A 14261-nucleotide genomic window follows, 5' to 3' on the forward strand; every position below is an offset into this window, starting at 1 on the left:
TGTTTTGAATGTGATATGCTATTTAATTTTAAATTCACAACTTTTATTCTAGATTGTAACCACTTTTAAAACTGCACTGAACTAATGCATGTCAAATCAAGCAATGAGTCAATGAGAATAACACCTGGCAGTGAAGTAAAAAATATGTATTCATTATAAAGGCTATACCAGAAACAATAAAATAATAGCATCATTAAATTTAACTGTAATACATGTTAAAAGACTTTGAAAAATATTTGTGTGTGTGTCTACTCATTTACCTGTTTTCTTAATATAATTCCCACATATTATTGTAGCTATATAATAACAAATTGCGTCCACTTCATATAAAGTGTTTTTATCTACTGAGTATTTACAATAACTAGCCAATTAGCCATTTATTGTGTAATTTTTTTTACATTTTACTTATGTTTAAAAATTACCTTAAAAAAACTTACTGTAAATACATTTAATTAATTTCTGTATGTGTCTATATTTACTAATCGATTGGGTAAAACTTTTTTTAAATTTTAAAAGGATCTTGTTACACGTTACGCGCAATTAATATTGTAATAAGAACAAATTACGCATTATTACATGCAAGTAACCCTAAACCGAACCGAACGTATATGTAGCTAATTAATATTATTTAGCACTTAAGTGTATAATCACACTGTGAAACAAGAACACCTAAAAGTGCAACTATTGTTAAAGACATGATGAAACTTTTAAAAGACAAAAATCATTGACCTAAAACAATACAATAAACGAACACTATCACGCCACTGATTAGAAATGGATGCTAAAAACGTAAATAGTATTTAAAAATGCTGCATACACAAACATATCACTGTTAGTTTCAGGACCCCGAGTGAATAGCTTTAGGACCCTGCAGAGCCCAGCTATTAAACACGTGGAGATTCGAGCAGCACTCTTCCAAAGAATCAACACTTCACTAAAGCACGAGACCGAACCGCATCTGTCCGCATCTGTCCGCGGCTGTCCGCGCGCTCCTTGCTTTTGTTTACACTCTGCTTCTGTGACGCGGGACGGTGTGAACACAGCAGACCTTAAGACTTAAGCGGTGCTGGCTTTGTAAAGTTTTCCTGACAGCTCTGTCGCGGGTCTCTGTAAACCACCCTCCCTTATCTCCCCTGTGGATTTAATCGTATTGCAGGAAGTCCCTCGCATCCTCTCTGCTTGCTGTGTGTGTGTGTGTGTGTGTGTGTGTGTGTGTGTGTGTGTGTTTCTGTGTCGGTATATTATGAAGATCTCATCATAAGGAGCCGGGCATCATGAGGATCTACCGGCGTCTCATGAGCGGACTGCGCGCTTTTGTGCTGCTAATATTGGGACTGACAGCTGATATCTCCACTCATTCCTCAGCTGACGGTACGAGACACCCTTCATATTAGTGCTTCTCTTTCTGTCCTTTTAAAACTAATGCTGAAATGCAATTGACCTATTGTTATTTTACTGTTGTTACACGTGCTCGCCGGGGCAGGAAACCATCTAAAGGGTGCATAGTCGTATTTTATGAAAGATTAAGGCATGTAACTTTGAGCATATTTTCCCAGTGACAAGCTGGTGTATTTAAAAAAAATATGTATGCAGCAATGTGAAATAAGTGTACATGGACACACTAGTTAAACTGTGAAGTGTTATCCAATTAAACATAATAGAAGTTACAAGTCACTTGCTAGAGCACGAAAGATTTCGGCAGCTGTTTGAATGTATTTCTTGATTTGAGCCAGTTTGTCAACAAAACACATGAATAAAACAAGAGAAGAGTTGCTGAACGAGATAAATGGGAAATCTTGAGTGCACAAGGATGAACGACAATAGCAGGAAAGAGCAGAGATGCACATTTACATGTGGCTTTAGGAGATACCTTCAACGGTGACCATTTAAACACAATGTGATGTCTGGATGTCCTGTCTGGGTATATAAATAGGATTAAAAGCCTTTTGAAAAGGATGGTTTTGTACATCCAAAGACGTACCTTTAAGGGTACTACTACTGCCCAGTGACATGCTGGACAATGACGCAGACATTTTTTAAAGTAATATTTTTTTATATAATATATATATATATATATATATATATATATAGAGAGAGAGAGAGAGAGAGAGAGAAGGTTAGAATATATGTACATTTGTTGTGGGATTCTTATTACATTGTTTTTTTTATTATTATTACATTTTTGACCATAAGAACTCATTTAAGAGCACTGACACTTATTCATTTTACAGTCAGATATAATACCAGTGAATTCAGCTATATGGAAATTGCATCTGACCAGTGATGTGCATTTGTTATCAGCAATGTGCTTGTCAGCACTCCAGCGTTTTATTAGGTCAGTGGGATTAGGTTTGAAATAGGCTTTGTTTTTGGCATGTACATGTGCAGCATTTATTTCAGCGTGACACTACTGAAGTAAACGGTGTGTATGTTAATCGTAAGTTCGGTTAGGGTTAAGTTTTCTCTTTCACCTGTGAATTTCACCGTTCATTTCGTTAGACCGTATTAGTCTTACACATCTGTTCCACGCGTCTCATATGCTCTCCTCCTCTGCTCTCTCTTTCACAAGAGCGCACGCATGCTCCTCTAAGCTGGTGTTCAGAAAGATAGTAATTACAGCAAAGGCAGGATGATAATACGTCTTTGAGCTGTGATTGCAGGGGACTCTCGAAACTCTCGGTTCGATCACAGCAAATGGAACAGAATGCAAACAAAAAGAACCTGTGAACGGCCATATGTTTGTTATATGCCTTTATTATTTAAATGACTGACTTTTGTGTCTTTGTGTGTATAGATTGTGTGCATTTAGCCACTGAGAGGCGCTGTCTTGAACTACTTTGGCTTTGCGCTTACTTCCAGACACTTTGAGTATGCAAGTGTGTGTATGTGTGTGTGTGTGTCTCATATTTCCTCTTGTTAGCACCTCATTCCCAGTGCTGACAAGTTCCTGAAGTTAGCAGGGCTGACATGGTTTCACAGTATCACACATGACAGCAAAAAGTACCTAGAGCCATTAAAATGCAATTTGAGTCTATCCATCCATGGCTAATTTGTTTCTTGTGCACTGAGACTGTTTGTGTGTGTATGTGCGTTTATAATATGTTCATCCATGGTTGAAATCCTCATTATCTGGTGGAGTGGTATGATCCGGAATTTCAGATTGTAATCATAATCCCAAATATTTGAATTCTGTATCGGATTTGAATGGCTACTAATTACTTATAGTTGCTTTTTTTGCATTGCCAGACCCTTTTGGGGTAAATACAGTAAATTTGTTGCACGTGGAATTTTCTGCAGACACGTTTAGTCAAAATAGAGTGACACTGACACCAAAAGAAACACTAATGATAATAATAACTATAAACCTAAAACTGCTAGTGGGCGGCAGTAAGTCGAAAGTCATTGAATTAGTCATTCAATTGTTTCGTTCAAAAATGTACGTTATTTTACACATTTTATCTCCATAACAGATTCGATTGACGCAAGTTCATAATGCATGTTTGCTATACCATATTCAGAAGATCACGCACACAGCCTGGATAAATCATATGTAACATATGTAATACTTAAAAAAATTGACGTCTAATCACAATTAGATATTTTCCCCAAATCGGACAGCCCTGCCTACCAGTGCATTCAGTGAAATTCACAGACCTTCATAGATCTTTCTAGAATTAGTAGAACATCTGAGTATATTTAGCATATTGTATTACAAATCCAGTGAATTCAAACTTACTGCTCTTTGCTTATACTTTTTATCCTACAGTACTATATAGCAGGGAAAGATGGAGCCACTGTGTTTATGAATGGGTTACTGAGTGATTTATTCAAAACCATTCATTCAAAAACGCAAAGTGACAAAGATGTTGCTTTATTATTGGTATAATACAATTTGCGGTATTATTGTGGATGATACATATTACACAACTCTAGTAATCAAGCACATTTAGACATTTTCAGGTGTTTGGTTCACAGTGGTGCATCAATGCTAGACAATTTCAGCAAAGTATACCAGATTATAGTAATCTGCCACATCCTTCACACCACAGCGCTCAGAACCTATATGCAAAATAGCATTTAGTGTTTTTGAGGCACATTTGTGCTGCTTTGCATAATTATGTATGATTTTCCTAATCAATTCCTTGAATCATATGCTAAAACAAGACAGCATTTGAAAGTAAATGGCAATGTCAGTGGGAGCAATTCATTCTCAAGCCACAGTCGCTTTGCCACTTTTTTTTTTTTTTTTAAATAACATATTATACAATGGAAATATCCAATCTACTCCACTTCACTGCAGCGCTTCAATCCTGGTGATTTAAAGTCCTTGTAAATTCTGACAGAGAAAGAGAAATACTGGTGAATTTGGTAGGAATTTCTTGCTGAAATCTACCTTCCCTTTTCTGTGTGTGTTTGTTTTTCATGTGAGAAAGAGATAGCTAGAGAAGCTCGTGGAGTTTTTTGGATAATGCTTTTTGCTGAAGGGTGGGGTGAAGTGATCAACAAACTTTGACACAGTTTTACCGCACCCTCGTGAGCCGTAATGTGTGTGTTTGTGTGTTTCTTTTTAAAAGGATTCAGGTCTGTCCCAGTCATGTGAATCACCTCACTGTGGCTTTGGCCTCCGTGACCAATTTGTTCTCCATTGGAGGGGTCTGCTTTTACTTCCTGGGGAGTGACACACTTTAACACACATAAGCTAATCATCCAAATGTACAAGACGATCAAATATCTGTGGATTAACGTAAGGCAGATGCATTTCAGTCTTACGTTCATCTCAGTTTTTTATTAATATAAGGAGCTGAGAGCGCTTTCATTGTTTCTGAAACGGTTTGGACATGTTGAACAGAACCCTGTTGTTCTCTGCATTGATCCAAAGCTCAACGCCACACACACACAGAAACACACTCTCATTCACTGATTGGCAGAAACGCCCAGTTATTGATTCTGGCTCAGACAATAGGGATCAGTTTGTGTAGTCAGGTGGTACAGGTCTAAGCTCTCTGCACTCATTAGTCTTTCTCTGTCATTGTGTGTGTCATTTTCTCTTAAGTGTGCAAACATGTCTAAATGTCAGACATCTAAGCTGCCTTCAAAATTTTGGTTTGTTGTTGTTGTGTTGCTCTAACTACGATGTATATTTAGTTGATACAAAATACATATTACACTGTAGTCTATTTGATTCTTTACTTAATGTGAAGATATAAGGTTTTTTTGACTTATATGTAGGGTATATAAAAAGCATGGAAGCAGTTTTGTGTTCATTCTCCAAATAGAAATAGTGACTAACCGAATTAGCAAGCGAACGTAAACACTGCCTTATGATTCAGAATTTGGTCATATTTTGATTATTTATGACTCATGCAGACATTGTGTTTTTAATATGTGATGTAACAGAACATCTATTAATGTTTGTGCATGTCAGTGATTAATTGTGATCCGTCTATCTATCTGTTGCTTATCTGAAATAACATTTCTTGCGGTTTTTAAAAAAAGAAAAACGTTATATTCCAAGTATAATTCAAATGTGGCCATGATTCCAGTAGTGTATTAATTTATTAAAATAGAAAAAGTGTTTTTCAGATTTTCATACATGCACCTTTATAAATATTTTTTAAAAGACGAAGAGGAACAGCAAGAATCCTTAACCTACGGGCCACTGTTTAAAGAGGCTAATACCGTAAGATGCCACTCATAGTTAGCCTCAACCATTGAAGATGTCGATCTTCCAAACTCTCATTTCTTTCCCCGCCAGAGAGCCTCAAAATCATAATCTGTAGCTATGCATCGATACCAGCCAGCTCGGAGGGTGAGAGAATGACAGACAGAGCCAGAGAGAGAGAGATTATTATAGCAAGGTCATAAAGTCTATAGATTCTCTCAGTCAGTAATCTCTCTTCATTCACACCATCACACCCGCATTAGCCATTTACCAACACACTCACTCTCTCTATCTGACACACACACTCTTAATCTCCAGTTCTCTCACTCACTATCGCGCTTTCCTCCCCAATCTCTCACCTCTCGTCTCGTTTGAGCAGCTGACTCTCAGAGTGCTGACGGTGCTTTTTTAGGCCGTTAGGAGAGAACTAATGTATTCAACTCATCTACTCAGAAACCTGAAGACGCTGCAAACAAGAAACTTATCATTAACTTGTCTGCCTAGTGGTAGAAGAAAGTCCTCATTACTGATTCTGAATTTGAGATACGTTGGAAGTGACTGGTGAGAGGTTTCCGTGAGCTGGAAAGCAATTTAGTAAGACTGTACTGTGCCCGCTGATCAGGGTGTATTCTTTAAGTGATTGGCTTCGCTAAAGGAATTATGCAAATACGGTTATTTGCATAACTTACACTTTTATATAAACATTTATAAGCAAGCGAGAGCATTTGGTCAACACGTTGTTCATTAAAACATGCTTAACATGCACTTGAGCTGATTTGGCGGTAACTTCAGTACTTTATCAAAGTATCATTTTCATTTTGCGAAACTTTTAATTGTTCTTTCTAAAGAAGAACACCTTGCTTTTTACTCCACTATATTTCAGGAAATGTTATTATGAAGTGGAAAAAAATCTGACACCACTTTGATGTTCAGTGCATGAACAAATTATTATTCTTTTCCATGATTCGGCTGAACGAATGATTCATTTTAACTCATTATTAGGGTGCATACTCTCCGAGTAGGTGCTTGAATAAGTGTGTAGTATGAATGAAATATGGGTACTTTTCACCTACAGTATTACGATCTATGAGGCATTCTCCACTTTTCACTTATTATTTTTCACCAAATGCTACTAGGGATTCATGAACAAATAATTAGTCGGAATGTAAATTGTTTTGAATCAAGCAGTTTCCAAAAAAGCAGTTGAACGGTTTCACGAAAATGTAATAATTATTTTGTAAATGTGAATGTAGCCAATTGCTACAGTCCATCACTTACTGATTCTGATTCAGAATAAGTCTCATGTTAATATGTTTTATGTTTACAGTGATATTCAAATTGAAAATTGAAATCAAATTCTTTGCTCAGAAATACGTCACAGTACTGAAGTAAGATTGGTCGTAACTTATGCCTTAATTTACGCAGGCTTGACAAAGTAACAAGCAAGTACTTTTTGTGGAAATGTTAAGGGATTGTTCACCCAAAAGTGAAAATGATACCATGATATGATATGATACGAGTCACGGTAGGTGTATTTGACTTTCTTCTTTCAAAAACAGTCATCTGCTGAAATGCCACTCTTTCATGAATGTGGAGACAACAGTTAGCAGAAGCTAGAGATCACGGGTCATAAAGTTTTAAACATGGACATTTTTCTTACACAAACTCATTAATTTGCTTCAAGAGGCCTTTAATAGGCCCCTGGAGCTTTGTGGAGCACTTTTTACGATGGATGGATGCACTTTATTGGACTTCTATTGGACTATTGAATATCAACGGCCTTTCGCTGCAATTATAAAGCTTGGAAGAGCCAGGACATTTTTTTTTATATATATATAACTCTGATCGCTTTCATCTGAAAGAAGAAAGTCACGTACACTTAGGATGGATTGAGTGTGAGTAAATCATGTGGGAATACTCGGTTTTGGGTGAACTATCCCTTTAAATGTCTACTTAAAAATGTTAACTGTTAAATGTTTCATTTACTTATTTATTTTTAAACGTGGCTTTGCCACTCCCCCGTGATCAAATACGTGAATGTAAGAACTGAGTGGAACATGTGTGAATAATCATGTCTGACAGTTTCCGAGAAATTCATGGAAAGCTTTAGACATGAATACAGTAACGTCTCTCACATTGAATTAATTTACACCATTACAAACATGTGCAGCAGTTCTCACACGTGTAATTAAAATTCCCACATAAAAAGCTACTAAACATCTTGTACTTTTCCTTTGTGGTCTGTTTAAAAAAAAAATAAACTTGGGGTTTGTGTGAATAAAGGGCTAAATATGTTAAACAAATAATTACTGAGCAGCAGCATCTAATTTATGGTATGTCTTTTTTTTGTTATACCTCAGTTATTTCCTCTATTTGGCCCCAAACCTATCCAACAGAACATCTATAAAGCACTCAAGCTTCATTAGATGGTGCAATGATGAATTGTTTTTCCTGCTGCTATCAATGCTGCATTTAGTTAGCAGCTTCAATGGCATTTCATTATGTTCAATAAAACATATCCACACACACACACACACACACACATGTGCACACACACATTCTCTGGGGTTTCACGTTGACACTAGACTAATAAATCTGGTCAAGTCATTAGGCCTTGCTTCAAATAGTTTGAACGTGACATGGGCGTGAAGGGAAGGAGAAAAAAGCCAGCAGGAGGAGGAAGCCACATTCCAAACAAATGCTAAAGTTACACAGTGTTAGGACAACCGAGTGTGAATTTTGTGACCTTATGTAATATCAAAATGTCAAATGTTTGCACATTTCAGAATTTCGGCAGAAAAAGTACACTGTCTGCATACTGTGCATCGGGGATTAGAGTGAAACAATGACGCCCACTTCTTCAGCAGTCTTGGTTCAGGAAGTATTTTTCCTGTTAATTTTCTCCACGGGATTCTAAAAAAAAAAAAATGTAAACCAAGCCAAACAACCTCAAGATGAATGACAATTTTCAACAAGTTCAACAATGAATTAAGCAGATCGTAATGTGCTGCAAATTATGTAATCAAATACAAAAACAATAATGCAATATAAAACAGCTTATATTTAATATAAAAATATTTAGTTTATTGAAAATGATAATATGTTTAGAATTATGAATATGTTTATAACTCCTAATTTGTTTGAAATTGTAAGAAGACAATAAAAAAATGTATAAAATTGAAATAATGCTGACTGAGTTCAACAAAAACATATGTCATTGATTTAATTACTTGCAGAGGTCACAGTAGGTCAATTTTGGGAAGTTTATGCACTATTTGTAAAAACCTGTTTGCGTGGAGAAAGTGAATGGGATGTTTACTTCCAGAGCCCCACCGTTGCACTCTATTTAGATGCAGGGAGAGTTTTGCCAAAGCTAGACACTGTGTACAAAAACATATTGTTATTTACAGATTGGATGGTGTGTGTGAATGCTGGTGACAATGAAATGCCTTGAGCTGAGGTCGTTTTGTTGATACAGGGTGTAACTGTGTTGCATTATGACGAGTGGTGTTGGTTTGTTTATTTATTTAAGTCCTTTAAATACCATAAAAATGAATAGCGCATGTTTATTGGTTGGTTTTTGGTACAAATACGTGTGTGATGTATGAGTGTGTGTGTGTGTGTGTGTGTGTGTATAGAGCAAGTGAGAGATCAATAATCATGTAAACCTAAATGTTAAAATAGTAAAATAGTGTTAAAGTGTTAAAATATTACTAACAATATATATTATTTATATATCTTATATATATATATTACATACATACATTATATCTTATATATATATATATATATATATATATATATATATATATATATATATATATATATATATATATATATATATATATATATATATATATATATATATATATATATATATATATGAACATATATTAAAAAGACAACAGTAGTAAAAACAGGGTTTTCAGCAAATTTCTGATAAAAAAAATTATTTAATTTGGGAAATTTCCCAATTAAATATGAAATGATAGGACTTAAGGGTTATCATTTGGTAGTTTGGGTGTAATATTTAGGTTTTTATTTAAAATAACTTACTGCTTATTATCTATCCACATGTAAGTTTATTTATTGTGGACATTACATCATGACAACGTCTTTCAGTCTGTTTTTACGAGTCATTTCCTGTTTGCAAAAATTTCAGCTTTGTTCTAGTGTGCAAAGCCTCTTCCTAAATTGAATCCTTCTTGGACAAAAAGAGCAGAAGGAGAGGATAGGTTGAATGATAATGACAGACAGGAAATTGGGTCTGGGTAAAGGAAGTGTGGGGGTTTGTGCATATGTGTGCCTTTTTGCTATAAATTATATCCGAAATGACAGGATGTGCACAAACACATATTGAAACATGAGTGATAGCTTCCCAGTTGGGAGAAAAGACGTTTCCAGAGTACTGTGCCACTTCCTGTCTTCCTCAGAATGCTGAATCGTGGGTAATAATGGGTGTCTGACAAACCAGTAGCAGAAAGCTATGAGCCCAGTGTGCCCTGCAGACCGAATATGTGTTATTATGAGCTGACAAGATTCTCACTGAGTAAAAGATGGCAGAAAGACGTGGACAAAAGTTGGTACCCTTTGGGATAGACCAAAGGGACATTGAATGCATCACAGGTGTCTACATGACAGCCACAGGTAATCAATTGTTTGGTGATATGGGTGTGTACCACATCCGACATGGACCAGAGGAAGCAAAGTTTGAAAGGAAAGAGTTGTCTCAAGAGATATGACAAGCATGGTAAAGGCTATGATTATCTCCAAATGACTAGATGTTCCAAACACATATTGAAACTGTAGCCAATGAGTGATATGCTTAAGAGACGGATAATCCAGTGGGCCTAGAAAGACGAACTTCATTTCCAAGTGACTACTGTGCCACTGAAAACGAATCATGTCTTCCTCAAAGCTTCTGGGAGAATGTGCTGAGACAAAAATCGAAGTTTTTGCCAAGGCACATCAGCTGTATGTTCACAGACGAAAAAATGAAGCATATACTGTCCCTACTGTGAAATATGGAGGAGGCTCTGTTATGTTCTGGGGCTGCTTTGCTGCGGGTGTCTGACAAACTCAGCAGAGAGAAAGCTATGAGCCCAGTGTGCCCTGCAGACCGAATATGTGTTTTTATGAGCTGACAAGATTCTCACTGAGTATATATGCTCATTCTCTATTTAGTTGGCATGCTCTCAAAAGGTTGTGCACTACCAAGTGTGTCTTTTCAGAGAGCTGTTTGGTTGAAAAACAATGTCTACTTTCATTGTCATTTATAGAATTTTACTGCTTTTGTGTGCTGATCATATCATTGACCAAAGGGTACCAACAATTTTGTCCACGTCTGTAAGTATGTGTTTTCAGGAGCTGTTTTTGAGGCTCAGTATCATATCATTTTGTTTTTGAGGTTGCGATCTTAAAAAAATTGACTACAGCATATTTGTGGCATGGTAATACGTTGGATTTAATCCATGTTTAAATCATTGACAGAACTGTCTAATAAATGCTGTTTATTAAACTTTATATTTATTAAAGAATTCAGAAAAATAAAATGTATCACCGGTAACACTTTAGTTTTTGGTTATACCTAGTTGCTTATTAGCATGCACATTACTAGAAGATTATTATATATAAAATTATATATATATGTGTGTGTGTGTTTGTATTAAAATCACTCCAATGTTTCCTAACTATGTTTCCTAGGCTATTATTATATTATATCATATTATATTATATTACATTATATTATATTCATTATTATTAAATTCATGATTATTAAATAACACTTTACAATAAAGTGGCAGTAATATGCATTAATTCATTCTTACCTAATGCACAAATAACCATGAGTAAATGTTCAGTTAATAATGTTAGTGAAGAATTAAACCATTAATTAATAATTACTGCATCATCAACAAATGAACATTCTATACGGTTCATAGATTATGTAATCAATTGTTATTAGTTAAATGTGTCGTGATGTATTGATTCCCTAATAAAATATTATAATAACTAAGTTCATATGTTAATTGATATATATTTATTACCACAGTGGGTTAAAGCATGCATTTGAACTTCCAGTTGTCTGGAATGATTTGCAAAGGTATCATTATGTAACTACTTTACATGTTGAGGCACATAAATGCTACTTCAAAATCCATAATCACAGTCACATATAACTTAACAATTAATTAATAGTTCTGTGCCTCATAACATAATGATACCTTTGCATTAGCTAATGATTAATTAAAGCAGACAGCTGGAAGTTGAAAGGCATGGCTCCGACCCAATCTGATAACGTTGAATTAACATATGAATTTACTTATAATATGTTATTAGGGACCTAATGCATTGTGATTAATAAATGGTTTAGTTCTTCATATGTTATACATTAACTCACGATCATCTGTGCGTTAGTTAAGCAGTATTTGATGCATGTTTATACACCTGTTTAGCAAAGAGTACTGTACCGGGGCCATGGTCATATTTTCCTGCTTTTTTATTGATTTTTTTATAGTGTACATGCCTAAATTATAAATAAAACAAATGTAAAATGTATATATATATATATATATATATATATATATATATATATATATATATATATATAATATAAATTTTTTTTTGGATAAAATATGACAGGTGTTTTATGTTGTAGTGAGGGAGAGAAAGAAATAAGGGAGGGCTTAAAGCCTTTAGAGAGATAAAAAAAAAGCATGTTTTGCTGTCACTCTGCTTCAGCCGCTCTTAAGGATGCACTTCTCTACGCTGCTCTATTGTGCATCTCTCTCTCTCTCTCTTTCTTACACCTCCTCTTCGTTTCTCGCTCTCTCTCTCTCCATGTCTGTCGCCCTCATTCATAATGGATGGCGTAGTGTTGAGGTTCAGCTGAGGATGGAGCGCTTTGGCCCTGTGGGGGCACGATGCTTTCACTGAGGGGAGAGAAAAGAGAGAAGCCTTTTGATTTAGACTGATGACGCAACTTCACTCACGAAACACAGAAGCAAGTCAAGCCAAGTTTATCATTCTTCTCATTACATGCCAGTTTGAGAAAAGGAATGAAGTTTCGTTATTAAAAAAAACCCCGAAACATATTAATCAGTGGCCTCAAACTTTCTGACCCCATTGTACTTAAAAAATACTGATGTCAGATTATGGCACGCCCCGCATTTTTTATTTCATACTCAAATTGTATCCCAACCTGGAATGCTTATTTATCAAGCGTTCCTTTGATTCATCACTGTATGCACATAAAAGTGAATATATTTCATCAATATGTACCTCTCCCAGGGTGCCGCCATGTTCATGTTAGATCATCTTCATCTTCATCTACCAGTGTTTCCATATGAGTTTATAAACTGAAATTTCCAACATCAAGTTGCACTTTCCAAGTATGACAGTAAAAATTCTGACTTTCTCCTTTTTATTTATACAGAAATTTGTTGAACACACTACTATTGTAATCGTGTATACAGAAACTTGTTAGCAGCTTATGTTTTAAAAGCATGCAAACAGTTTCAAAATGTATTCTTTTGTGGGAAGACTTGTAAAATCTATTCAGGTGATGTTAAAGGACTATAAAATGCTTATCATGCAAAGTTATGCTAAGTACCATATCTGCCAACATTTCCTGGTGCTTGAAGTAAAATCAACCCTTTTTTTTCTTTATTTACCCTTAATGGATTTTCAACGACTTACCAGTAAATACAGACCTACTGTGAAGTCATCAGTTTGCATTAATTGAACATATTTTTTTTAAATAATCGTATTTAACGGGAGAATACCTGGTGAAAAACAATTTTACCAATAATTATTATACCTTTGTGTGTTTTTTTCAGGTTTTGTGACGTTTTAACTTTTGCTCCAAATCAAAGATTGTAATATTGTGTTTTTCCTTTAGGTTTATATCATTTTAGAGAAGCTGTTTTTAAATCCCTGTGGAAAAAACACTTCCGAAATCAAGGCTGCTTTTTGTGTACTTCAAAATTTCACTTTTAATTTACTTAGTTGCAGTTTCTTTGCAATCGCTTGCAGAAGTTCAATAGCGATTTGGGATATGACAACAATGGAATGCTCTATAATGGAATTTAGTTTATTTCGTCCCCCAAAAAACCTCTGTAGAGCCTTTTTATTTCATACATTAATTGAAAACAAACCAAAGTTAAAGACTTTTATCTCTGCATTTGTTGTTTACCTCAGCACTGCTTGCTTACTGCTGTCTTCAGCTTACAATTCCACTTTAAACAGTTGGTCATTTGAACTTTTTGCCTCCAGTACACACACAAACACACACAGAGAGAGAAACAGGTCTCAGCTGAATCGCATATTGTGTCTCTAGTACCAACTGCAACACTAATGAGAACTTTTTCTGTTGCTTGTCGCAGGGAGGCAACTAAAAAGTGTGCTCAACAAACTGGAACACTACCACACCATGGTACCTCTACTGCTGGAAGGAAGAGAGCAGCGGCCAATCAGCTGGCTCCGCTCCAGGGTAAGAAAGAACACTGTATATTTTTGCTGCACCATTTGTCATATATTTTCCTAAACCTCTAAAAAGCCATTTTCCCTTCCATCATGATGTCTTGTCGCTGGTGTTTAT

The 14261-nt window shown here is 35.5% G+C and overlaps 1 protein-coding gene across 1 annotated transcript in view; it reads left to right on the top strand.

Moving 5' to 3' along the window:
• Positions 1 to 949: 949 nt before the first annotated feature.
• adam12b (ADAM metallopeptidase domain 12b) overlaps positions 950 to 14261 on the top strand; it is a 66907-nt gene continuing 53595 nt past the window's right edge. Inside the window, 2 exon segments of the mRNA XM_043263209.1 lie at positions 950 to 1371; positions 14047 to 14153. Of these exon segments, the coding sequence (XP_043119144.1) occupies positions 1275 to 1371; positions 14047 to 14153 (204 nt within the window). The 5' untranslated portion in view covers positions 950 to 1274.

The sequence above is a fragment of the Puntigrus tetrazona genome, chromosome 17 (assembly GCF_018831695.1).
Source record: "Puntigrus tetrazona isolate hp1 chromosome 17, ASM1883169v1, whole genome shotgun sequence".
NCBI lineage: Eukaryota > Metazoa > Chordata > Actinopteri > Cypriniformes > Cyprinidae > Puntigrus > Puntigrus tetrazona.